This window comes from Drosophila kikkawai, chromosome 3L (assembly GCF_030179895.1).
Source record: "Drosophila kikkawai strain 14028-0561.14 chromosome 3L, DkikHiC1v2, whole genome shotgun sequence".
In the NCBI taxonomy this organism is placed as follows: Eukaryota; Metazoa; Arthropoda; class Insecta; order Diptera; family Drosophilidae; genus Drosophila; species Drosophila kikkawai.
The window spans coordinates 2,766,307-2,791,020 of record NC_091730.1 but is presented as its reverse complement, the minus strand read 5'-3'; the positions used below and the strand labels follow the sequence as shown (position 1 = coordinate 2,791,020).

Here is a 24,714-nt window from a genome sequence, read left to right as displayed (position 1 = left end):
TAGCCATATAGCCAAAGTCGACTGGCAGTCTGTGGATCAGCGCCCACGCGACTAATCGCGCAACTGTGCAACGCCAACTGCTGTTACGTCTGTTGCGTTGTCTCTTGTTGTCTCTGGTGGCTGCCGCATTTTAAGTTGTTTTTTTCCTTGTGTTTTGATTGGTTTTCTGTGCGAAATGATGGCCAGGGTATTGTTTGGGGGTTAAGGAAATATGTTTAAAAAAATGTTAATATATATTTTCAATATATTATATGGAGTTTTTAGGAATTTTATGAATTTAAAATGAGAGTTTAATTTATAAATATTAAATAAATTTAAGTTTATAGAAATTTATGGGTATTAAATGTATATTTTAACGTTTTTAAATAGTTTTAAGGTATTTTCTGGAAATTTAAAATATTCTTTGTAAATATTTATTTTCAGTTTATTTACCATAAATCTTATGGGAGTCTTAAGGCATTATAAATAATTATTTTATCCTATTTTCACTTAAATTTATTCCTATACATTTTTCCTTTAAAAAAAACTCATGGGATAGGGTATCTTCTAGTCAAAACACAAATAATTGCTTCTGTTTCCTTTTTTATCTCAAACTGCCTCAAGGCGCCCTCACATGCCATGCCAGCTGCTGCCCGGCTTTTTTTTATATTTTTATTTCAACTATTTTGGCATCTCCCTGGGATGTGTTTTGCATGTTGGCTAACTGCTTGCCCCGCATAACCCACCCAAAAAAAACCTCTTACACGGATCCAGGAGACACTTGGCTTTCCTAGTCGTTTTATTGGGGATTTTGGCGCTGTTAGAGGATTGGCCACTCATGCCACATAAATGTTGCATTCAAGCCAACTGAAAAACAATTCAATTATCAGAAAATGCAAATGCCAAATGGTGTCTTGAAGGAATGCCCCCGCATACTGAAAAAAAAGGGCAGGGGAGGTTAGTGCAGAGAGAAGAATATTTGAATTTTAGTTCTATACTGAGGGTTAAATTTAATTTATGATAGTTGGTTTCTTAGTAATAATTAAAATATTTTTCTAATATGAAATACTAGGATATTTAGCTTTACCTGAGTTTTATCTAATTTACTCCTGACATTTTCCCTCTGTGTAGGAGAGAATTGCACTCGTGACATATTCAGCCGTGTATCTTGATTTCATTTTTCAATTTCCACAACGAGCTTGAGAGCAGCAGCTCCAAAGGAGGAGCAGAAGCTGCAAAACGCAAATTATATGGCTTTTTGGAGGTTGCTTCTAGCGCTTGCAACATGTTGACAAGGCGCACCAGCAACCACTCTTTGGCAGTGCCAGCATTTCCTTTTCACAATTAACGTTCTACGTGACAAGTGACACCAATTTTACCACCTTTAGCTTTAGCTTTTGTGGTGCAGAGCAGGGCAAACATTTTTGTTTTTGTTTCTACGTTTCGGTTGAGTTTCTGTTATGTTCCATGTTTAAGTTTTTTTTTTCGTTAGATTTTATGGGGACCACCATCAGGGCCGAGTTTCAGTTTGAGTTAGAGTTAGAGTTAGAGCGTGCTGCAGATGCACGTTCTGCGATTGTGTGTGCAGTTTTGTTTTGGGTTAATGGAGATGATTTGTTGCCCTATTCTAATGCTGCTGCCACTTGGCCAGGTTCCTGCATTCCTCAGGGCTCTCGGAGGTACTCTGCTGGGGTAATAATACTGTTGGAGGGAGCATATGGAAGGGCTAAGGGTTATATCTGTAAAAAATATATGTATTTGCAAAATATAAAGGTTTTTTAATTATTATATTCATATATTTAAACCAAAAACCCAACTATTAATATATAAAATCAAAGACAAACCTACCATTCTCCCAGAGCTCCCCTTTGGGTTATAAAAATTTGACAAATTACCACAGCAGCCGCTTGACCTTCTGCCTGCTGCATGCCGAATGTTGCATGCTGGATTTTGAATGCTGCATGCTGCATGCTGGCTGTTGCATATTGTATGTTGCAAGTTGCATTTGGCCTGACCCTGGTGACGCCTAAGCATGTTGGCTTCACTCCTCATCTTATTTTTTCTTTACGGCGAGGTCAGTGTGTGGGTCGTGGGGCTGACAATGAGCTGAGTTATGGCCGTGCAGATGGAAATTGTTTTCCTCGCTGGTGCTGGTGGAGTTTCAGGTTGCACATGTGGGCCATAATCGTAACCATAACTGCCATGACCACCATATGCGGATAGTGGTTTTCCGCGAAGAAGAAGGAGTTCACAAAGTTCACCTCCACTGAAGAAGAGAGGTATAGTGGCAAGGTGAGAGAATGTTTCAATTAGTTAATGTCCCCTGTGTGCCGCTGATGCTGCTGCTGCTGCTGCTGGGAGGTGAAAGAATGCTACATTTATGGGATTTTTTCTCACACTTTGTCTGCACCTGCTGGCATATTTATCGTTTCACTTGATCACATAGCAAATTTTGCAAGAATCAGTCAACAAAATCGCAGAGCAAACATTTGCCAGGAAATATCTATTGGCGGGAAACTTGAAATTGAGGTGTGAAAAATTAAGGGGAGTTAGTGAGGCGAGGGAAATTAATGGAGAAAATATATAATATTAACTAGAGCAAGAAATTTAGAAAATAAATTAAGACAAGATCATTTTAAATGTTCAAAAAAACAACAAAATGATTTACTAAAACATTGAGGTTTTAAAATTTGTAAAATTCATATTTATATTTCTTCAGTTTCTTTTCAACACCTTTTATATCATTAAGAAGCCATGAAAAAATCAGCCAAAAGATAAACTTCAAAATTAATTGCAACAACATTAACACTGCACCAGATCAGTGTAAAATCAAAACAATTTTCACCGATCCCGATCGCTGTCAAGGTGTTTTTCTTCACTCGAAACACGAATATCGGTCGGGCATATCGACAGCATCAGTGATTTTTTAGATGCTTAATTTATGCTGTGACTACGTCGAGGCATTTGCATAGCGTTGATTACAAAATGCCAATCTCTGGCCACGCCTTTTGATGTTGTATTTTATATATACATACCATATATGTATCTTTGTATATATCTGGGTGGCAACATTGTCGCCGCTTTTCCCCAAGTGTTGAAGAAAAACGCTTTTTGACAGGCGGAAATTGTTGCTATTGCGATGGTGAGGCTGTGCTGTAGATGTGGCTTTGCTGCAACAGTTGCTTTTGCTGTTTGTTATGGCAAATTCAATCAGCCAAGAGTGCAAGGCAGGTCAAATGCCACTAATGAGTTGCCCCACACGCAGCCAGAGAGGCAACATAGACAGCAGATGGGGCAGAAACGATGCGACCAAAGCCAAACCCCAATGAACACAGGGAGAATATTTTGTATATAAAAAATATACAGAAAATATATAAAATAATGTTAATTTTTGGTAAAAAAAAAACTTTAAAAAGTTTAAATAATGAATAAAAAATGTAAATAAATCAAAATTAAATATCGATAAATTAAATTTCGATATGAATTATTTTCCCAGTGCATTTTGCATCAACACTCAAGGCTATTTTATCAATGCGTCGATGTTGTTGCTGTTTTGGCGGTAATTGCAGCATCATCTTGAAACTTATTACATGCCAAGTCAGCGGCAATAGCAACAGCAACAGCAACAACAACAACGAGAGTGATAAAGCCTTCACTGATGACAATCGCACGGACCTGGACATGGACATGGCCTGTGATTCAACTTGGTTTTTTTTTCTTGGCTTGGCTTCATCGCGCCGATGAGTTGAAAAGTGCAGCAGCAACAGCAGCAGGCTAACCTGCAACTAGCTAGCAGCAACAACTTGGCTGCAGCTGCTTAGATTTATTGGTCTTAAGTAGCAGCAAAATGCGTCTTTTGTCGTAGTTAAAGTTTATTGGCCACATTACCCCTCTGATATTTCTGCTGAGTTGTGCCGCAGATAAGCATCGTTCATTTGAGTACGAGCACTGGGTTTATTTATGCCAGCAACAACAACAGCAGCAGCATCATCAGCAGCATCAGCATCTGCAGCATCAGCGATGACGACAACATAAGCGTTTATTACAATGCATTAAAATATCAGATTATCGGCAATTATTGCATAAAGGAGAGGTGATGCAGACACAAGGATCTTTCAAAATATTAAATAATAAAGATGATTATGATTAAGAACAGGTGATAAGATAAGGGAAAAGAAATAATTGAGTTATCAATTAAATGGTTATTTATAAGGAATAAATAAATATATAGATTGTTTGTATTTAGGAGTTTGTTTTTATTATATTTTTAATAATAATATAAGGTAGGGATAAATTTGGTTCTTAATTAAATGAATTATAATCAATTATAATTATTCTAAATTTAAGAGTTTGATTTTAATATATTGAAGAACAAAGCTGAAAGTCTGTTATCAAATGCTGAATTCTTTTTTAAAAAATACCATTAAAATTAAGCTTAGATATCAAGAAAAACATGAAAGATCAGCTAATTAAAATATCTTCTTTGACACAAAGGTCAAACTATACAAAATCACATATGTTATTCAAGCTTTAACCTTATTCACCACGTAAATGTCAATAGAAACATCATCTTTAAAACTTAATCATATGTTGCTTAGAATGAGCTGCATGCCCATACAATTTACTAAAAAACGAAAACCAAACAAGTTAGTTATTCCAATTTGGGTCGCCACTTTTCGTCGTGACGCCAACAACATTGCTCCAAATTTTCCCAAAAAAAAATATATAGAAATAATAATACAATCAGAAAATGTAAGCATTTTGTAGTTGACCTTTAGCGGCAAATGCATTTAAATAAATATGCCATAATTTATGCACAGCACGGGCACAATCTGTAAGGCAAGAAAAAATCCAAATATTTTTCGTATAATCAAATAAGCTAAGCTAAAAAAAAAAAAAACCTATAGAGCTACCCAGTGGCTGGAGGCTGTTGTCATAAGCTATGAAAATAAACTACATTTACCACAGAAGCCGAACGAATGACAAGCCACCTAACCTAAACTTATTCGGCAGCCTCGACTCAATCGTCAACTCATTGAGATATTGATCTCACTCCCTCCCCTCTTGGATATATATATATATATATATTTTGGCCAAGACAGACTTTGGGTCTCTCTCCCCATCTGATCTTCCAGCCGCCGGGGCCGATACTGAACTATTGTTATTTCACGAACTGTGACACGTTGCCTTTTTTTGATGCTTGCCATAAGTTTGTTTTTTGTCTGTTTTTGTTTGATTCGTTTTTGTTATTTTCTTCGTGTTTTTCCTTTGCTTGTTTTTGTGGTTTTTTTTTTCCTATTATTTATTTCTTGATTGTACAATGAGTAAATAAATTCAGTGCTACTGTACCCACCCTCGACCTTTTGTGGCAGTAGCAGCGCAAAACCTGGCTAAATGTTTGTGCTGCGATTTATCATTATCGTGACTTGTGATCTCCTCCGTTTTACGTTTAAACCTTTTTTGGCCTGGCCATTGTTTGTCTTTTTCGGGGGTATTTAAAGTTGTGTTTTTTTCTCTCCCGGTTTTTACTTTTTGCAAGTTAAATTAACATGTTTTTTGGCTTTGAGTGACATTTGTAGGTGTACAATGTGGCACAAATGAAGTGAAGTGTGCAACAAATATGGCTGGGGCGATATTGGCTAGCGATTGGATCAGTTGTCAGTGGGTCAAAAGGTGAGGTGAGCTTGGGAAAGTCATTCTTAAGGGGGAAGCTGGGTTGTCAATCCAACCGTTACCAACGCCCACACACAATTCGTCACCCAATTCGAGACAGACCGTCTGAGGCATGACCATAACATTAAAATAACAATCGTCTACCACTTACTTATCCCTCTACTTCTGGGGGAACGCCTCCTCCAATCTACGGCCAACGATCTGTTTAAAGTCTAAGTATGCCTCCTGGCGACACTTGAGTTATACTTGCCCCTCTCGACACTGAGAAAACACAGGGCTTTAAGATAATATTGAACTTGGTGGGGTTTACTTATATTTAGGTATTTTATTATCATTTAAAAAATTTATAAAATAATACAAAAAAATTGTAAAAATATATAACATAATTTAAGAATTTTATTAAGAAGTTTGGAGACCTTAAGAAAGCTCTCTCTCTCTCTCTGTTACACATTTTGTTATTTATATTGTCTTTGTTTTGAATGACTTTCTACCCATTCAGTTCTCTATCTCTCTCTCCCCAAAAGAACACAAAAAGAACGCCGTTACGCATCTTGTTACTTATGTTGTCTTTGCTTTAAATGACCTTTTACCTATTTAATTAAAATTCAGTTACTCCAACTTAATTTCTCTTGTGCACTCAACTCTCAAATCCGTAAAATCAATTTGCCAAAACATCTACAACTTTATCAGACAAAGAAATAAAAAAAAAAGAGGCAAAGGGGCCACTAGTTGAACCCGCATCTTGGCCCAGACAACTCCATCTGCTATTGCCATCAATCTTGGAGTTCAGTTTGTAGCCTCAAGGAATACCAAAAAAAAAAAAAGCGAAAAAACACTTAAATTTCTGTTATCGCCTGGGCCATATCAATTGACTTTTCGGGCCAAATATAAATTACAATCCTTGCAGCAAACAGAAAAAAAAAAAAAAATAGCAGAAAGCAAGTGCCAAATATAATAATTCAGTTTCGGGCAAAGCGAAGAACTGCAATTTTCGCATCAAAACGCTTTCAACTAATGTCTGAGATTAGGCAAATGGGTGGGCACCGAAAACAAAATAGATACAACAAAATAAAAATAAAAATAAAGCCAGAGAAGTTGGAAAGTAACCGATATTGCTGCGATTTGCTGCACTTGTTATGTGTGGGGGTCAGCGCGGTGGTCACCTCGATAATGGTTTCATTGCCTTGCCGGGGTTAATCAAAAATTGCTGACCCCTGGCCGAGTACCAAAGTTTTTGGCCATATATATGTATATCTATCTATATACATCAGGCACGCATGCCTGCAACATTAATTGGCCATCATAAGAGCGACCGAAAAAGGCAAATGATGGCGGTGGAAAATTGCTTAATCAAGGCGTTGGCTATGCCAATCCAAAGTTAATGGCCCATAAACACAGCCGAAGTCAAGCGATTGCCTGCCTAATTTGTCGCTTGCCAGGCCAATCAGGCGGCAACATGTTGCTGGGAACAAGTGCAACATCGTTAGGGCACTGAGAGAAATTTTATGCGTATTTTTGTAGAATTAATATTTGAAATATTTTGTATAAAATAAGAGTAGTTAGAAAACTTACTACAATCTTATAAATTGCTTTAATTATTTAAAAATTTGAACAATTTTTATTACAAATTATTTAAAAATAGTACTAAATATTTTCTTTTATTGATAAAAAATATATATTTCTTTAATTGTATCTTAAAGTTAGACAAGTTTTAAAAAAGATTTCAAAACTCCAGCGATTTCTTTTGGTGTACTTATATATTTATTTTAGATCACATTTTAAGACTAGAATCTTTGATGCTTAAGTACAGAAATCTTTATCATACTTTACTTCTTTAAATTCCCAATTTCTCCCAAATTTTTTCAAGAGAAGCTTTAATTATTTCTCGCAGTGCCTTCACTGTCTATATGCTTGTTGTTGTTGTTTACCTGTCAAATGCTGACATTTGCAACGGTCGCTCCAATATGTTTGACATTCATTTGGCGATTCCAGCCGCATGTTGCCCAGGTGCCTGACATTTTGCGTTTGCATAACACGGCAGTAACAGTAACAGTGCGATTCGAAAATGCACCAGACAGCTGCGGTGGGCAGCAGCGGGTGCAGCAGCAGAGAGACCCAAATCAAATGCAGTACATCACCTGATTGCACTTGTTGTTGCCAATCGATGGGGGAATATCGATGGAAATGCAAAGCAACGAGTTTTGCAACGGCATGCAAATGCAAATGTCGCCGGTAACATGATGCGGCAACATGTTGCCAACTGTCAAATCGGGGCATAACCAACATGCAACAGGTTTATATTATGCGAAAAAAAGCATAGTTTTAGTTGATGTTTGATTTTTAAAAATATTTCTTTGGCAGTAGCAAGGAAACGCTTAAATTTCTTTGGGAATGTTTTTATTTTTAATTTAAATATTTGATTTTTGCGATAGAAAATATTACAATTTTTTAATATATTTACAGAGTATTTTATGTAAAATTCAGATAAAATTCTAAAATATTTTAATATCCTAAATTTTAATTTTTCTAATTTTAAATTTTTTATTTGAATAATTTTTTTCTAATTCATTTTTCTAATTTCCAAATTTTTCTTTTTTAATAATTCTAAAATATATTAAATAAAGTTTTCCTTTCTCAAAAATAAAAATAAAAAAAATTACTTAAAAAAAGATATAATCATTTAATATGTAAAAATTCTTTTAAAGAAAACCACTTGATATGTTTTATTTTTTAATGCTAATTCATATTTTACAATATCCCTCCGATCTGTATGTTTTTTTAATTTATCTCAAACAAAACTTGCGAGTCCCAAAAACCTAAGAAAATTTCTTTCTAGACAAAACCCCTATGGAAAACATAGAGTAACTCAACTTCGTTTGTGGAAGTTAAATCCTGACTTTGTCCCATTCGCCATGCATGCTTACTTCCCCCTTTTTTTTTTTCTTTTTTCTAGTTTATGATGGTGGGGAAATGCGTTTGCAATAAAAAATCAGCCACATAAACGGGCACTTAACAACAATAGTTGATTGATTGTCGACAATTGGCAGCCTGACTCTGTTTTTGTTGCTTTTTTTGACAGCTCACCGTGTTCGTATGGGCTGCAGGTGTTGCCTGGTTATTGATTTGTTTTTTTTTTTTATTTTTTCCTTCTTTCTGTCACATATATATATTTTTTTTTATGTGTGTCTTGCATACCTTTTGGTATGTGGCCGCCCGCTCGAGTCTCAGGTCACACAGTGGGGCTTAACAGTCTGCGGCCAGGGGCTTAGGGGCAACTTACAAGGGCTTAGGACCACACACAGAGGAAATTTTAGTTATTTGATATTTTTCTCAATTGAAATCACGTCTGTGAAATCATAATCTTGTGTAGTTTTTAATATTTTGTATACGGTTTCAAGGGGTTTAGAAATCTGGGTAATTTTTCTCTCACAATTGGGATTTTTTAAAGAATATTTTTAGAGTTTTAAAAAGGTATTGTATTTTTTTAAGGTTTGTTTTTTTTTTTTAAGTAATTATAATTGTTTTTGTTTATTTTGAAGTTAATTTTTTATATATTTTATTATTTTTAAGCTTTTTATATCAGGAGTAAAGGTTCAGCTTAACATTAAACATAAAAACATTAAACATTTGGCATTTATTATACCGTTATTTCTTTTATTTGATGCTAGAACATAAACTTTGGCATTTTGACTACCGAAAATATTTAATTAATATTGTAAGCTTAGACAACATATTTTTTAAAGTCTTAAAAAATATTTAAGTGCATCGTAAATAAAGATCTTAAAACTTACAACCGTTATTTCGTTATTTTAATTGCGATTTCCGACACACACATTTTTTTTTACAAATCTAATGCATGCCAGGCATTTTTGGAAAAATTTATTGAATTTCATGTCGATGGTTTCATAAATTCTCGACACTAAAAAATGCAGACTTATCTCGAGCGCTTTGTGTTGTCTTGACTTTTAGCACGTAATTATCTTGACGTTTGCGCCCACACCACCAACACCAACAACAACACCAACAACAACACCAACAACAACACCAACACCAACAACAACACCAACAACAACACCAACAACGAGAACAACTAACATAACAGCTAACAGCAAACAGCTAACACATGAGGGCCAAGACGGCTCGCGGCTTTAATAACCATAAAAATGGCAGTCAATGCAGCTAAAAGCCAAAAAATACCAAGCTCACGACGACGAGAAGGAAAAACAGAAATGGTTGTTGGGCGCACAAAGTAAGCCATAAAAAATATTTAACACACCCTCGGACAAAGCTGTTAACAGCATTGAAAATGCGTAGGATAAGGCCATAAAAAATACACCCATATCTGTAATGATATGTGTGTGAGAGGAGAGTGAGTGTGTGTGTGTGTGTGTGCTGCATTTGCTGCGACAACTGGCGACGAGTTGTTGGCAATTTTTCTTTTTCGGGCTGCGGCGACAAACGACAATTAAAATGCAAACAAATTGAATTTGTGTGCGAAAGGTTTGGCTCTTTTGGTTAAGTGTTTTGCGCCATAAACTCATGGCAAACACAGCCAGAAAGGCACTCAGGAGAAAATGTTTCGTTTCAAACAGAAAAATATATACAACAAAAAAAAAATAAATTAAGCAAGAAATCAATAGAAGAAAAGGGATTTCGGCTTGAATTGATTGATTAAAGAATAAATGTATATATTTATTATGCTTAAAAATGATTCTATTATTTTACTAAAATTTCTCCCAGTGTTCCAACTAACAACCAACAAACAAGAAAATAAAATAGAAAAAAGTCTGCTTATTTTTTTGTTGTCGCACGCGCGCTCGCAACATTTTTGCTGCTGCGAACGATTTGCGGCGAAAGTTGGCGTGCCGTTATTTTAATTGCAACATGTTGCCCGGTAATTTGTCTGGCACTCGTAAATGTTGCGACGCTAATTGCCCCGCCAACAACAATAACAACAACAACATTGACAACAACAACACACCAACCAATACACCAACCAACAATACCAACAACAACAGGAACAACAATGTTGCCAACACGTGTGGGTTGCCAGTTTTCCTCATTCTCTACGGTTTTCCACTAAATTACCAAAAAAAAAAGGTATATAAAAAATAGAATTGATTTGGTTAGTTGCAAGTTAACGCCCTAAACCGCAGAATTTTTGTACCAAAAGTATACTTGGCCCATAAAAATCTGTGGCACTCCTTCTGCCGCCCTTCTGGCCATATGGACATTAACCTGTCAACGTGGCCAAGTTTGCAACACATTTAGTGGCCAGGCCCGAAGGCGCAAGTTCAAGCTAAGGTAACTAAGGGCACTGAGAAAAATATTTAGATATTTTAAGGGGATATTTTCATTATTAATTTGGGATTTTATTTAAAGAAAGATATAGTTATTATACAATTTAATTTATTTGTAAGATATTTCTATAAATGTATAACCAGTATATAGTATAGCCTAGGAAATATTACTTTATATTTTCATAAAATATATTTTTTTTATAAAAATTTAAACTTATATCCCTCCTCTAACATTTACCACTATATTTCCTTAACCTTCTCGTAAAATAAATAACAAATTTCAGTGCACCATAACGCCAAGTCATTCCATCGCGACTCTAATCTATAAGCAGTAATCAAATTTCAGCTCGCAGCTACCAACTTGCAGCGCGTACGTGGCTGCCGCAGCCCGTAATTATGCAACACATGTTCAGTGCAACAATTGGCCATAATTTAGTCAAAGGTAATTGAGTAAGCCCCGACGACTAACGCCAGCTCCCGGGTCCGCTCTATCATTATATGCGGTCGCTCGGTCCCCAAACTGAGCGAAAAGAAAAGACCGAGACGGAGACGGAGATGGGAGAGGCCCTCCCTCCCTCCGCATCGCGGTATATTGTACGCACAGTAGTCAGTAGTCAGCGAGGTACAGGCCAACCTTGATTGACGACCACAATTGGGGATTGAGTGATGGAATTATCCGAGGCCCGCGGGGTGGTGCATCCGAGGTGGTGGCTGCCACTGGGCGCCTGACAGCCTGCCAGCCAAGCGGCTGCCTTGTTTATTTATTTCTAGTTAGTCGCATTAACTCGCTGGACTGTTATTTAATTGTATGGAGCGATTGGATGAGCATCAACCATATACCTTGGTTAATGTGCACTGGGAGAAACAACATATAGATATTTTTATACCCTTGCAGGGTATTATAATTTCAGTCAGAAGTTTGCAACGCAGTGAAGGAGACGTTTCCGACCCTATAAAGTATATATATTCTTGATCAGCATCAACAGCCGAGTCGATCTAGCCATGTCCGTCTGTCCGTCTGTCCGTCTGTCCGTCTGTCCGTCCGTCTGTCCGTCCGTCTGTCCGTTTCTACGCAAACTAGTCTCTCAATTTTAAAGCTATCTGAATGAAACTTTGCATGTAGTCTTCTATATACTCTCACTGCTATATATGTCAGAACGGGCCGGATCGGACGACTATATCATATAGCTCCCATACAAATGATCGATAAATTTTTAGAAAAAAAATTATAACTTGGCTGTTTATCAACATTTTTGCACCATTTTTTAGATATGGCCATTTTATATTATTTCAGAATTTCGGTAAAAAATTCATGAAAATCGGACGACTATATCTTATAGCTGCCATAGGAACGATCGGGAAATTAATAGAAAAAACATTATAACTTCGTTGTTTTTCAACCTATTTTTATCTACTCTGAGATATAAGCTTATTTTATTAGTTCAGAATTTTGGTATAAATTTTATAAAAATCGGACAACTATATCATATAGCTGCCATACAAACCGATCGGTAGATGTAGAGAAAATGTAAAACTGGGAATGTAAAACTGTAACTGTCAAACTCTAAACAATAAGTATAGGTAAAATTTAATGAAATAATATCTGCAAGGGTATACAAACTTCGGCGTGCCGAAGTTAGCTTCCTTTCTTGTTAAATATCATAAATATTTATATAAATATATTTATATAATAGAATATATTTAAATTATATATAGGTAGTTTCAGAACACATTAAACAATGTTTTGTATTTATAAAGTAACATATTCTTGATCAGCATCATCAGCATCAACAGCCGAGCCGATCTAGCCATGTCCGGGTGTCCGTCTGTCCGTTTCTACGCAAACTAGTCCCTCAGTTTTAAAGCTATCCGAATGAAACTTTGCATATAGTTTTTTTTTATATTTTTAAACTTTAAAAAATATTTAAAAATTCGAGAAATTTCCACAGTGCACCTCTCAACTTATATGTGTAAAATTCCGAATGCCGCTTCGTATCCTTTCCTCCATAATAGCTCCTCCGGTTAATGATTGCAGTCAATGTGAGCTAAGCGCTTGGCTATCTGGTATCAAGGAAGATAGAAATTGTTGTTTAATTTGCGGAAATTGCTGGCAAAGTGGCCGCACAACAGCCACAACTTTAGTTCAACAACAAAAATCCAACAAAAAGAGAAGGTTAAGGAGAGATGAAACGTACTGAAATATGTGCCATATTCAGGTGCAATTATTTTGCATTTCCGCCTGCCAACCCAGCAAAAAATATAAGAAAAAACAAAACTATACAAAAACCACCCACACAGAAACGCCTTGTAGACCCGCCTTCTAATAATGGCTCGGTATCTGCTATATAGTATCTACTATCTGTATAACCTTGCGCCGATTTCTCAAACAAACACATTTCTGAGCAATTTGGCTTTTGCAATTTTTCCGCCACAAAAATTATAAATTAAGTACTAATTACATGGAAATAACAACAACGAGGCAGCGAGAAATCGTTGGAAAATCAAACGGAGCCGCATTTAATGTTCAACTGCGGACACGCCCCCATACCACAATGTGCCCAATGTGTGGGCGTTGCACTAATGAACATACAGAAATCGAGAAAAAATGGAAATATCGAAACATTTTTGTGTGTTACAAATGGAAAAAAGAGAGAGACACAACAGAGAACAGTGGGTATTAGAAAAAAATAGTATTGTACCTGAAAATAAAAGAATAAAGATATTTTTAGACATTTTAATAAATTTTTTAATTCATAAATAAGGGTTTTAAAAGCTTACAAAATTATAAAGAAACTAGTTTGTAAATAAAACATTTATTTCAAGTATTTCTATTTTTCTAGATTAATTTTCTAAAGAATATTTATTTTTTCTTTTAAACTTCACTCATGTTTTTTTAAATAGTTTTATTTCAATATTTTATATAAGTTATTTATCATTTACCCTTACTGTATCGCTTTGGTTGGATGCAACACTTGATTGGTCGTTGCATTTATTCGCTGTTGCTGTCTTGAATGGGTGATAAATTATTTCCCGCCATTTACATAAATGCTTTGAATGCATTAATTAAAGTCCAAAAGGCCCGGACTCCCTCCTGTTCTATCCAACCCAAGTCCCACCCCTTTGATCTAATCAATTGTTGTTTATTATTGGGCCAGGCCCATAGAGAAGCCATTACCATTACGATTAGCGAATTGGCCTTATACGTTTACAAGTATCAGAGTATCTTTTGTTCTCTCTTTCTGCATCTGAGAACTGAGATATATCGCATATATATAGATATATTTATGCATAAGTATGTTGGCCATTTTAAGTGGCTGCCGCCTAATTGTTCATAAAAGTCAACAGTCAATAGCTCTTTATGTTTGCGCTTGAAATTTATATTTATTTATTGTTATTTTTCAGCAGCTTCATAACTTTTTCGCCAGGCATTTTTGTGTGGCCTGCAGTAGCAGCAATGGAAATGATTTTTTGTCTTTTTTAAATTCCAAGGTCTTGCCATTCTTTACAATTAGCAACTGAATTTATGAGCGATTTCAATTTCAATGCGGTTCGTTTGTTGCCATTTCTGAGTTGGCTCTTGGCTGATCTCTCTCTCCTCCGCTTGTGGGCTAACGAGTTTGTGGCCAAAACCAAACAGAACTGCCAAACGAATGCAGTAAAAATTCAAGAACAACAATAGCACCCAGCAGCCGTAAATAACAAAGTCAAAGTCACTGACAGCATTTGAAGCAAATCAGAGCAAGGGGTTAATCCACAATGCGTTACGGCAATATATGTGACAGGGAAAATGTATAAAAAAAAAACAAGAAAAAATAATTAAAGTATTTTTTGACTATAATAGCCATAATACATTAAAATCGAAGCTATTAAGATTTCTATTTATTTAATTTTAGTTCAGAGCTATTTAGTTTATACAAAAAATCTATTTATGTACTTACCAAATTCCAAATTAAATAGTAACAAAATTTTTTAGTATAGTAAATAACTTATATATGCTAAAAAAAATCCCCTACAATCATCATCTAACATTTTTCTGGCTAACACAAAAAATTCCGCACTTATCAACTGTTAGATTTCAATTGAAATCACTCATTGGCACCTACAACATACCATCTGGCTGACATAATTCTCTTAGATCACCGCCCAGTTTAGCGCCCATTTAGCAGTCATGTAATTTTATTAACAATATCTCTATGACATTTAGCAATTGTTCGGTCACGTTAGAACAAACCGAAGCCAACCGCAAACAATTACGTTTAACTGGTCGTGGTCAAAGGGGCAATTTGGTAGATGCTGCGATAAGCCATACACTTGAAAGAAATTTTCTATAAAAAAAATAATATTTAAAAATTTAATAAAGCTGTTAATTTAAATGAGATTTCAGATCTGAATATGATATTAATTAGAAATCTTATTAATTGGAAAATAGTATTAATTAATTTAAAAAGAGTAGGAAGGCTTAGGTCAAGGCTATGAGAAGCGCAGAGAAAGGCAGCAGTAAGGTGGAGTAAGAAAGAGAGAGAGAGAGAGAGAGAGAGATGGAGATGGAGATGGAGAGAGAGTGCTCTTCTATGCGCTTCTCATAACAGGCACCTAAGCAGAAGGTTCGCATAGCCATTCCCTTGGAAAAGGAAACTAACCTATAGATTTATTTTGCTCTTTTATTTTTTCCCAGTGCACTTACCCCGTACCTATGTTTCCACTTAAACTTTAACTTATTGACAATGCAATGAAATTGTTTCCGATAGAGATCGTGACCAGGCCTTAAAACTGCATAGGTTTTGTTTCCCAAGCCTCAGTGTCCTTTTTTCTAGCTTGGCTTCATCATGTGTCACTTCCTGCTTTTGATAATACTTATCCTTGGATATGGAAGCGCCTCTAAGAGCTGGACATCGAAAGAAATTGTTCAACGTCTCAATAGAGATATGGACCTGCAGCTTAATATTTATATGGATTGCCTAGACACGGATATATGGGTTGATCAGGAAATAGTATCAAACTTGCAACTAAATTCACTGAATGCACAACCCAAATTAATGGGAAGATTCAGCGAAAAGGCTTTAATAATTGCCTGCTTAAAGGAAGCCACAGGAAATCGAACCCTAAACGGATTAAAAGAACTTCTTTGGGGACTTCAAAATTTGCCTATATTGTATATCCTGAACTCTGAAATGGATTTGTACTTTGAGCAAGCCTTACAGAAGGGATTTCTTCATGTGCTGGCCTTGAATTTAATAAATGGATCGCTTTACACCTATGAACCTTATCCGAAAATACAAATTCATCAATTGAAAGAAATAGAAAAATTCTATAATTTAACTAGACTAAAAAATCTACAAGGAATCGCAGTGAATATAACCGGCGAGACAATGACACCGCGTTGTTTTCACTACAACAATCGTCAGGGAAAAAAGGTTTACGCTGGTTACATGTACAAGTTATTGAAGGAATTTATCAATAATTATAATGGCACTGAGAGAATGGCCTATGCCAATGAGGAGACCATTGACTATGAGGAACTGAAAACTGAATTGCTAATGGGACACATTGATATGATGCCCAGGATTATACACATTTTGAATTGGCAATATTTCTACCGCAGTTATATTTTATATAATATCAAAACCCATATAATTGTTCCCTGGGCTGAGCCCTTGTCCAAGAGCCTGTATTTTCTGAAACCCTTTGTCTGGACAGCCTGGATTACTATAATGGCCAGTTTGATTTACGCCGCGATTATGATTTGGAGACTTAAACATCGGCAGAAGGATGCTTCTACTTTATCAGCCTGCGTTTTGGATGTTTTACAATGGTTTTTTTCGCTACCAGTAAGCCATAATTGGCACTATAAACTGGGCCTGCATCGGGTTTTAGCTTTCCTGGTGCTCTTCACAGTGGGTTTTATTTTAACTAATTTGTATTTAGCTCAATTATCAAGTTTCCTGACCACTGGCTTGTTTAAGAAACAACTGAATAGCTTTCAGGATCTATTTCGTGAGAATCGTACACTTATACTCGAAAGTTTTGACAGGGAAGTCCTGCATAATTTGACCAGGGATGGTCTTATTCAACCGGAATTTGAAAATATTGTTTTGACTGTCTCAATAGCTGAGGTTTTTTCTCATCGAAAAAGTTTGAATACCACCTATGTCTATACGGCCTATGAGGATCGCATTGAGTATGAGTTGTACCAGCAGAAATACCTTCGAGTGCCTATATTTAAGAAACTCGATGATATCTACGACCAGAGGCCGGTCTTTGTGGCCCTTCGTCATGGTTTGCCATATGTGGAGTTATTTAATGATTATCTTAAGCGAATCTGGGAGTCGGGCATTCTGTTAAAATTCCAGAGCGATACCTTAAACGAGGGCATATCCAGCGGTGAGATAAGCTTTCGTCACTCCAAGTCTCGTGAGATTCATGTATTCGACATGGAGTTTTATTACTTTGCCTATATTTTATTGAGCATTGGATGGTCCATCAGCATTTTTGTGTTTTTGGTGGAGAAAAGGGGATTTATTTTTGGGAATAAAATTTAAGAAAAGAGTTTTAGAGTATTGGAAAAAATTATATTTAAGAAGAAGTGGTTATAAAATATATTGAATGTTTTTAAAACAATTTTAAAATTATTTAAAATTTAAAATATTTATTTATAATATTTTTAATTATTAAAAAAATATTTTATTGGTGTTTAAAAATCATATTCTTAACTTAGAGATAATAAGACCATTTAATATCACTGAAAACATGTTGAAATAAATGTTTCTGCACCTTTATGAATGTAAATTATAAATTATTTAAACTTAAAAAAAATACACCTTTAAATATACAAAAATAAATAATCAAAGAATTTTACTACGATTTTTTTTTTTTTTTAATTTTGTATATGTTACAATGAAAATGTCTTATTTTATTTTTATTCTATAAAAAATAAATTTCGACAGGATAAATATTTTAAAGGATCTACTTATACAAATTTACATTAAAAATCCTTCGAAAAGGATTACTAATAACCAATCTTCTAATTCCCCTAATAAATACCATTTGAATATTACAGAATTTGCAAATCATCAACGAAATTAAACCTCAATAGATTATTTACTACTCCAAAAAAACCACGTACCATTTAGTTAGGCAACTTACAATATACAAAAACCATTTAAATGCCTTACAATTGGTGTAATCCCCAACAAATGCTCGTTTAACAACCTGCCATGAAGTAATTATATTCCATTAATTATAATTGGTGCGTTGCCATTATGCGGTAAATTAAGAAAGTGTCACAAAATGATTATATATTATGGCTTTAATAGCATAATGATACCATTTAGGGGGCTGTCTCTGGGCAGTGCCTATAAAAGCAGCTCGAAGCAGACGAGTTCAGAGTCGCTTCAATGGATTTGCTACTGCTCAACACGCTTCAGAACCTCACGCTGACCGAGGGAAACCGTTTGGGGCAGACGATTCGGGAGCTAAATACTTTATATCAAACGGAACTCAATGTGTTTGTGGAGTTTGGCCAGGGTTCTGATATACTGGAAGCAGCCAGGCAGCCTTTTAAGCCTAGTTTATGGCTGGGAAATACGGAAATCCAGATGGTTTTGGAAGGAAACTTTAGTAGCTGTACGCTAACTATACTTTATGTGGAGGAAACTGAACTGAAAAGAGGTCTTGACTATCTCATCAAGTGGTTGTGGAAGTATCAACATCTTCATGTTTTAATATATTACAAAGATGGAACTGCTAACAAGTTGCATAAAATATTTAAACATTGTTTTGAAGAAGGTTTTACATAGGTAATGGTTATATTACCAGATTCACAAGGACTCTACAGCTTTATGCCCTATGAGAATCTCAAAATCTTGCATTTAAAAAGTGTACAAGAGTATTATAATCTCTCAAAATTAAAATGGAACTTTAATGGTTACAACATAACCAGTGGCCTGGTGACGGCAGGAGCTCCCCGTTGGTTCTCCTTTCGAGATCGTAACAATAAATTGATACTAACTGGCTATATGCTCAGTATGATAATGGATTTTACCAAATTTTACAATGGATCCTTACGCTTTCGAGATGTGTTAACAGTCCAGGATGGTCTCCAATTTCTAGCCAATCGAACTATTGATTTTTTTCCATTCCTAATCAGACCTCTGGAAAGTTTTGCCATGACCAACATATTATATTTGGAAAACTGTGGCCTTATAGTGCCCTCATCAAGACGAGTGCCCAACTTTCTATACCTCAGCCGACCTTATACTTTTAGCACTTGGATAACCTGGTTAATAATGATTGTATACTGCTCTCTGGCCTTGAGGATTTTAACAGGAGGAAAGCTAAGTCTCAGTGGAGCCTTTCTGCACATCCTACGCCTTGTTTTATATCTCTCAGGTAGCAAGCATATCGGAACTATATCATCGCATCATCGCTTTCTTCTCTTTATAATACTAACAACTTCTGGATTTATATTCACCAATCTGTACTTGGCGCAACTTTCTAGTAACTTGGCCACAGGACTCTACGAAAAGCAGATAAATTCCTGGCAGGATCTCGATGAAACCGATGGCATTTGGCCCTTGATTGATGTTGATGTCACAACGATGCAGAAATTAATTCCTGATCGCAAGAAACTAGTGTCACGCATAGTCACTACATCAGAGCAAAATGTGGATGTATTTCGGAGGAATTTAAATACAAGTTGCATTCACTCGGGCTTCTTTGATCGCCTTGAGTTTGCTCTTTACCAGCAGCAATTCCTGAGGTTTCCTATTTTCCGGAAATTTCCCCATATTCTGTACCAGCAGCCCTTTCAGATTTCCACACCCTTTGGACGTCCTTATCTGCAGCTCTTTAATTGGTTTTCTCGCAGAATTTTCGAAAGTGGAATTTTTTGGAAAATGAAAGAAGATGCCTATTGGCATGGCATACAGAGTGGTCTCTTGAGTTTTGATTTTCAGGATAAATATTTAAAAGTTAAATCTAATAATTTGGAGTATTATTATTTGATTGCGGGATTGTGGTTGGGTGGTTTGATTTTGGGTTTTATATCGTTTTTTATGGAGTTAGTGGTTGCAAGAACTAGAATAAAGATTAAGGTAGATTTTAAGGTGTTAAAAGAATAATAAAATAATTAGGAAAATAAACGAAAAGTACACATGCCACTAATTTTATGTATTCAATGAAATTGTAACTACAAAGTTCCTTAGTAAATAAATAGCCACAACATTTCTTAACTCCCCATCAATGTCCACATTTCTGGTGTCATATTTTTCTCCTCAGCGGGACTCTTAAATAATTTTGTTAGCCACCACAGAAGAGATTTTCTTCCATAACTCTTCCAGCCCAAAACTGTAATTACAGCGAAAATACGCTAAAGTATTTGGCTGGAACGGTGACACGCCTCCTTTGCCAGCCGGCCTCTCATTTGCATTTGCAGTCCCCGTTGGGTGCACTTGTCGTGCCTAGAAAATCCACTGGACAACCTGCAACTCACTAGCTGCAACGTGCAACCTGCAACTGGCACTGGCAACGGGCCAAAGCTGCCACTGCCTCCGAAGGTGTCTTCGATTATTGCCAAACATTAATTATTTGCGCGCGATTTGGCGCCCGCCTCCTTTTTTTTTTTTTTGTGAAAGGCCTGGGCTAGTAGTTCAAATGTTTATTTTTCTGCTCTCGCTGATGTATCTTTGATTGCCGGCTACACAGGGGGAAATAAAGTGTCAAAAATAAATATTTTATTTGGGAAAATTATTTGAATTGTAAGATGATTCAATAAATATTTAAAAAATATTACTTTGCAGAGGAAATATAATATGTTTACATTGAAAAATATTATATTTAAATTAGTCATATATATTTTTTATATTAAGAAATATTTTTCTGATGAAACTTATTAAAATTGGATTTCTCTATAAATTAAAATATATTTAAATTATATTTTATATATTTTTTTAAATAAATAATTGTATTGCTAAATATTTAAGGTGAAATAATTTTATTCTGAACTTGTTTAGTAGTACTTTTATTAATTTTGCTCAATTAAATTTATTAATTTTAATTTCATTTAATTTTTTATATATAACATATATATTATTTATAGAATTTTGTTTCTGTGTAAAATCAAATAAACACAGGCTTCCAATTTTTTTTCTTTGCGCAATGAATGTGAGACGAGGGACGGTCCAGGTCGGGTCTCCGCCATCCTCCAATTCTCCAGTCTGGCTTATTTATTTTTGGCCGAAAATTGCACATTTTCCCATGCTGCTGCCGGTTGTTGTTGTTGTTAATGTTAGTGGATGTAGCCAGTTGTTGCTGGCCATTTGCTGTTGTTGTTGTCGCGTCTAATCAAGGAGCGGAGTTAAGAGTCACTGCTGCCTTTGGTCGCCCCATTGCCATTTAGCCCGAAGCGGCTGCCTCAGCCAAAACGATGAATATTGATTTAATTGAAAGTCATTGAGAGCCGCACACGTACTTCATAGACACGAGTTGTGATACCCTGGGATTTAGTATAGGTAGGGTATTATAATTAAATAATTATTTTAATTTATATTGGTTACATTTAAGAAGTAATTGTGGTAGGAAAATCTATGAAATAATAGAATATTTTCCTTAAAAACTCTTTTTTGAATGTATAAAAACTATACTTAATGTTTTAAAAATATTAAAAAAAAAATTATGTCAAACAGACTAGTTTTTTTACATTTTTTTTATCAAATAAAAAAAGTTTGGTACGATATCGATTAAGTTTTTAAATAGTTAAAACTTCCAATGATTAAAATAAATATTTTTAAAATATTGAAAATATTTTTAAAATATTTTTGAAATATTTAAAATATTTTGGAAATATTTAAAATATTTTTTAAACTGTAGCCAAATTGTACTACTTGAGAAAAAGCTTTCTAACATATTTCATTTAAAATATGGCTTTGTTTTTCATAAGAATATTTCACAAAACCTGTATAAATATTTAACAAATTTGCACTTTATATTATTATTATTTTTTTAATATTTCAATGACATAGGGTATTTTTATCTTCGATTCCCCTAAATCCTTTAGTTTCTCCAACTCTCCATTTGGCGTGGCATCGAACCGACCGCCGATCGCAGCTTGTGCCCTCCCACATGCCAACATCTTCAGACACACACACTCCAAACACACACACACACACCACTCTCGCACACCCAACTGTTTGGAGTGGAGAACCGCCGACGCCCCGACCAAAGTTTTCCCTGTATTTTTTTTTTCTGTGGCACATTGACACAGTTTTCCATGGCAGATGTGCCCAAGAGCCCTGCTCCCCTTTACCCCGGCTGTATTGGAATTTTGTCGACTTGTTTCTTTTCTTTTTTTTTCTTATTTTTATTTCTTTTATGTATTGGCATCTCTGGCGTTGCCGGCAAATGTCAAAAGGTTAATACGTGAATTAACAGCAAATTTCTTTGACTTGTGTGTGACTGCAGGCTGCTTGTTTGGGGCTGAAGCTGAACAGATAGAGAAATGTTTGTGTATTTAAATAAAATTCTTTTGAAGAAAAAGTAAAATTAAATGATATTTTATAAAAGGAATTAAAGTATTTCTAAAGAATAATTTTCAAAATATATAAATTGATTTATTATTCAATAAAAACATTTTTTAAAACATTAATATCATACCTTAAATTCCAAAAAATACTTGAGCCTTCAATATATTTATTGTTTAGTTTTCTACTAAGAATACTTGTCTTATTAAATGATGTATTTCTTCCTAGCTCTTTTAAAATATTCCTTAATTTTATACATTTTTTCTTCAAGTGCCTTTCCTAGAAAAGGTATTGCTAGTTGCTAGTATTTTTCCTGCAGCTGCTGCCTGGCGCTTTCCTTGGAATGCGGGCGTTGCTTCGTCTTGTTTATTTTCTTTTTTCGGCAGCATCGCCACCGCCGCCGCTTTTCTTCGTGGGTTTCCCCTTAATGCATTTTTTGGGACACACACACAGCATGGGGCCATCCGAGGGATTTACAACATATTACATTAAAATGCTTCTCTTTCGTGTCCATTATTCTTTTAAAGCCTCTCGGTTTCTATGCTAATAAATCAATGGAAGTTTTTAGTCTGGGCAAATTCCGAACATTTTCCCAGGCTTCAAGTTAAGTGCGGGATTAATGAAAAGCAAATCCCCCTCCAAAAAATGTTGTAAAGTTTCCCCACATGAGAGTATTCGGGCATGTTTATAAAGGGGAAATTCCTTGGTGGAATTGGTAGCTTAGGTTTTTAATAACATAAATGAAGGAGGAGACTTTTGAAAACTACAAATTCTATATGATTTGTGGGTGTTTTCTGCGATTTAAATTATTTATTTCTTTTTTGATGTAACTAGAGTGAGTCTTATATTTAAATTTTAACATTTTTAATTAATTTTTGAATTTTAAAAGTATTTTTAAAATGTTTTTAAAATGCCAAATTTATTTTTAGGACTTTTCCATTCCATAAAAATATTTGTATAATATTTTAAATTTATTATACATTTAAATAAATTATAAAACACACTTAAATATTAAGTTAAAATGAATTTTAAATTATTTTTTTAACGTAAAGTATGATCCTTGCAAGTCCTTTTTAAATTTTAAAAGCTTTAAGCTTTAAATATCCTTTCAATATTTATTTCACAACCGCATCTGTATAACTGTTATCCTTGCAGCTAGCTCAGACATGAACCCACAGACCCTTACAGATATCCTTGTCAAGTGCCACATATGCCAGCCAGAAGGCGCCACCAAACCGCACTTAAATTGAACAAATTTTTTCAATTACTTACGAGAAAAAATTCCATTTGGCACGCTCGATTGCCATTTGCCTTTGCCAGATGCCATGAGTAACCCACATAGATGGCGATTAAACGGACACTGGGATAGATATACGAAATAGAGTCGTATGTCTATGCAAATTATTTGCGCAGTGGCAAGTGCATAATTTTTATTATTATTATTTCTCAGGCGCTAGTGCCCCGCCAATCTAGAGTAGATCAAAAAGCGCAAAAAGCCTACGGAGAGCCGACCCACTTGGTGGCTGCCCACTTGGGTTTCTTTTCGTTCGTTTTTTTTTTATAGTTTTTTTTTTCACTCGAAAATATTCATTTCAATTCATTAGCCAAGCTCTGGCAGTGATTAAATCGGCCAGCTTACACTATATCTATATTATATTTGCACAGACATAGACATAGATATTTATATTTATATTTTTAATGGTGCCTGGCCGCATAATCCACTGACAATTTATTGGCATTTTCATGTAAATTATGCTTTTTCAATAAAAAATAAAAACACACACATCATGAAGAGTGCCAGAGCGACTTTATCTATATCTCGTGTGAAAAGTGGTTCAATCGAGATAACTTCATCTCGGCACTAGAGTCTTTCGGTTTTTTTCTTAGCATTTTAATTGATTCTTAATGGAAAAATGTCCCTTATCTCGATGGTAAATTTATGAAATGTTAATTACAAATCGGCATCGGTTATTTGATTCCCATTACTTTGGTTAGTTTATTATTTTATTGTTGCGAAAACTGTCAAAAGATTTAAGAATTTTCATGTACGTAACATATATGATTTGATATTAATGGTTCGATAAATGAAAATAATCACAGCAGGGAACTGAAATCGCAAAGAATTGCAATTAAAATCAGAGATCGTAAACTGAAACCAATCTTATGTGCTGTAAATTGCTTTTGAGTTATTGCTAAATTTGCATAGCCTTGGGCTAACTCTATTGATTTAGATTAATTGTCCAAGT

General features: G+C 35.0%; 2 protein-coding genes across 2 annotated transcripts; both read left to right on the top strand.

The window, feature by feature from the left end:
• The first annotated feature begins 15,778 nt into the window (after window positions 1-15,778).
• Ir67c (Ionotropic receptor 67c) lies at window positions 15,779-17,491 on the top strand. Its single transcript, XM_017162799.1, has one exon. It carries the CDS (start codon window positions 15,779-15,781, stop codon window positions 17,489-17,491), a length of 1,713 nt encoding a protein of 570 aa, XP_017018288.1.
• Window positions 17,492-18,346: 855 nt separating this feature from the next.
• Window positions 18,347-20,071, top strand: Ir67b (Ionotropic receptor 67b). Its single transcript, XM_017162800.1, is given in 1 exon segment — window positions 18,347-20,071. A coding segment is annotated over 1 exon segment (1,725 nt).
• The last annotated feature ends 4,643 nt before the right edge of the window (window positions 20,072-24,714 follow it).

Bases quoted from the DNA above. Each gene is read 5' to 3' on its own strand.
- Ir67c (XM_017162799.1), top strand. From the start codon at position 15,779: ATGTGTCACTTCCTGCTTTTGATAATACTTATCCTTGGATATGGAAGC.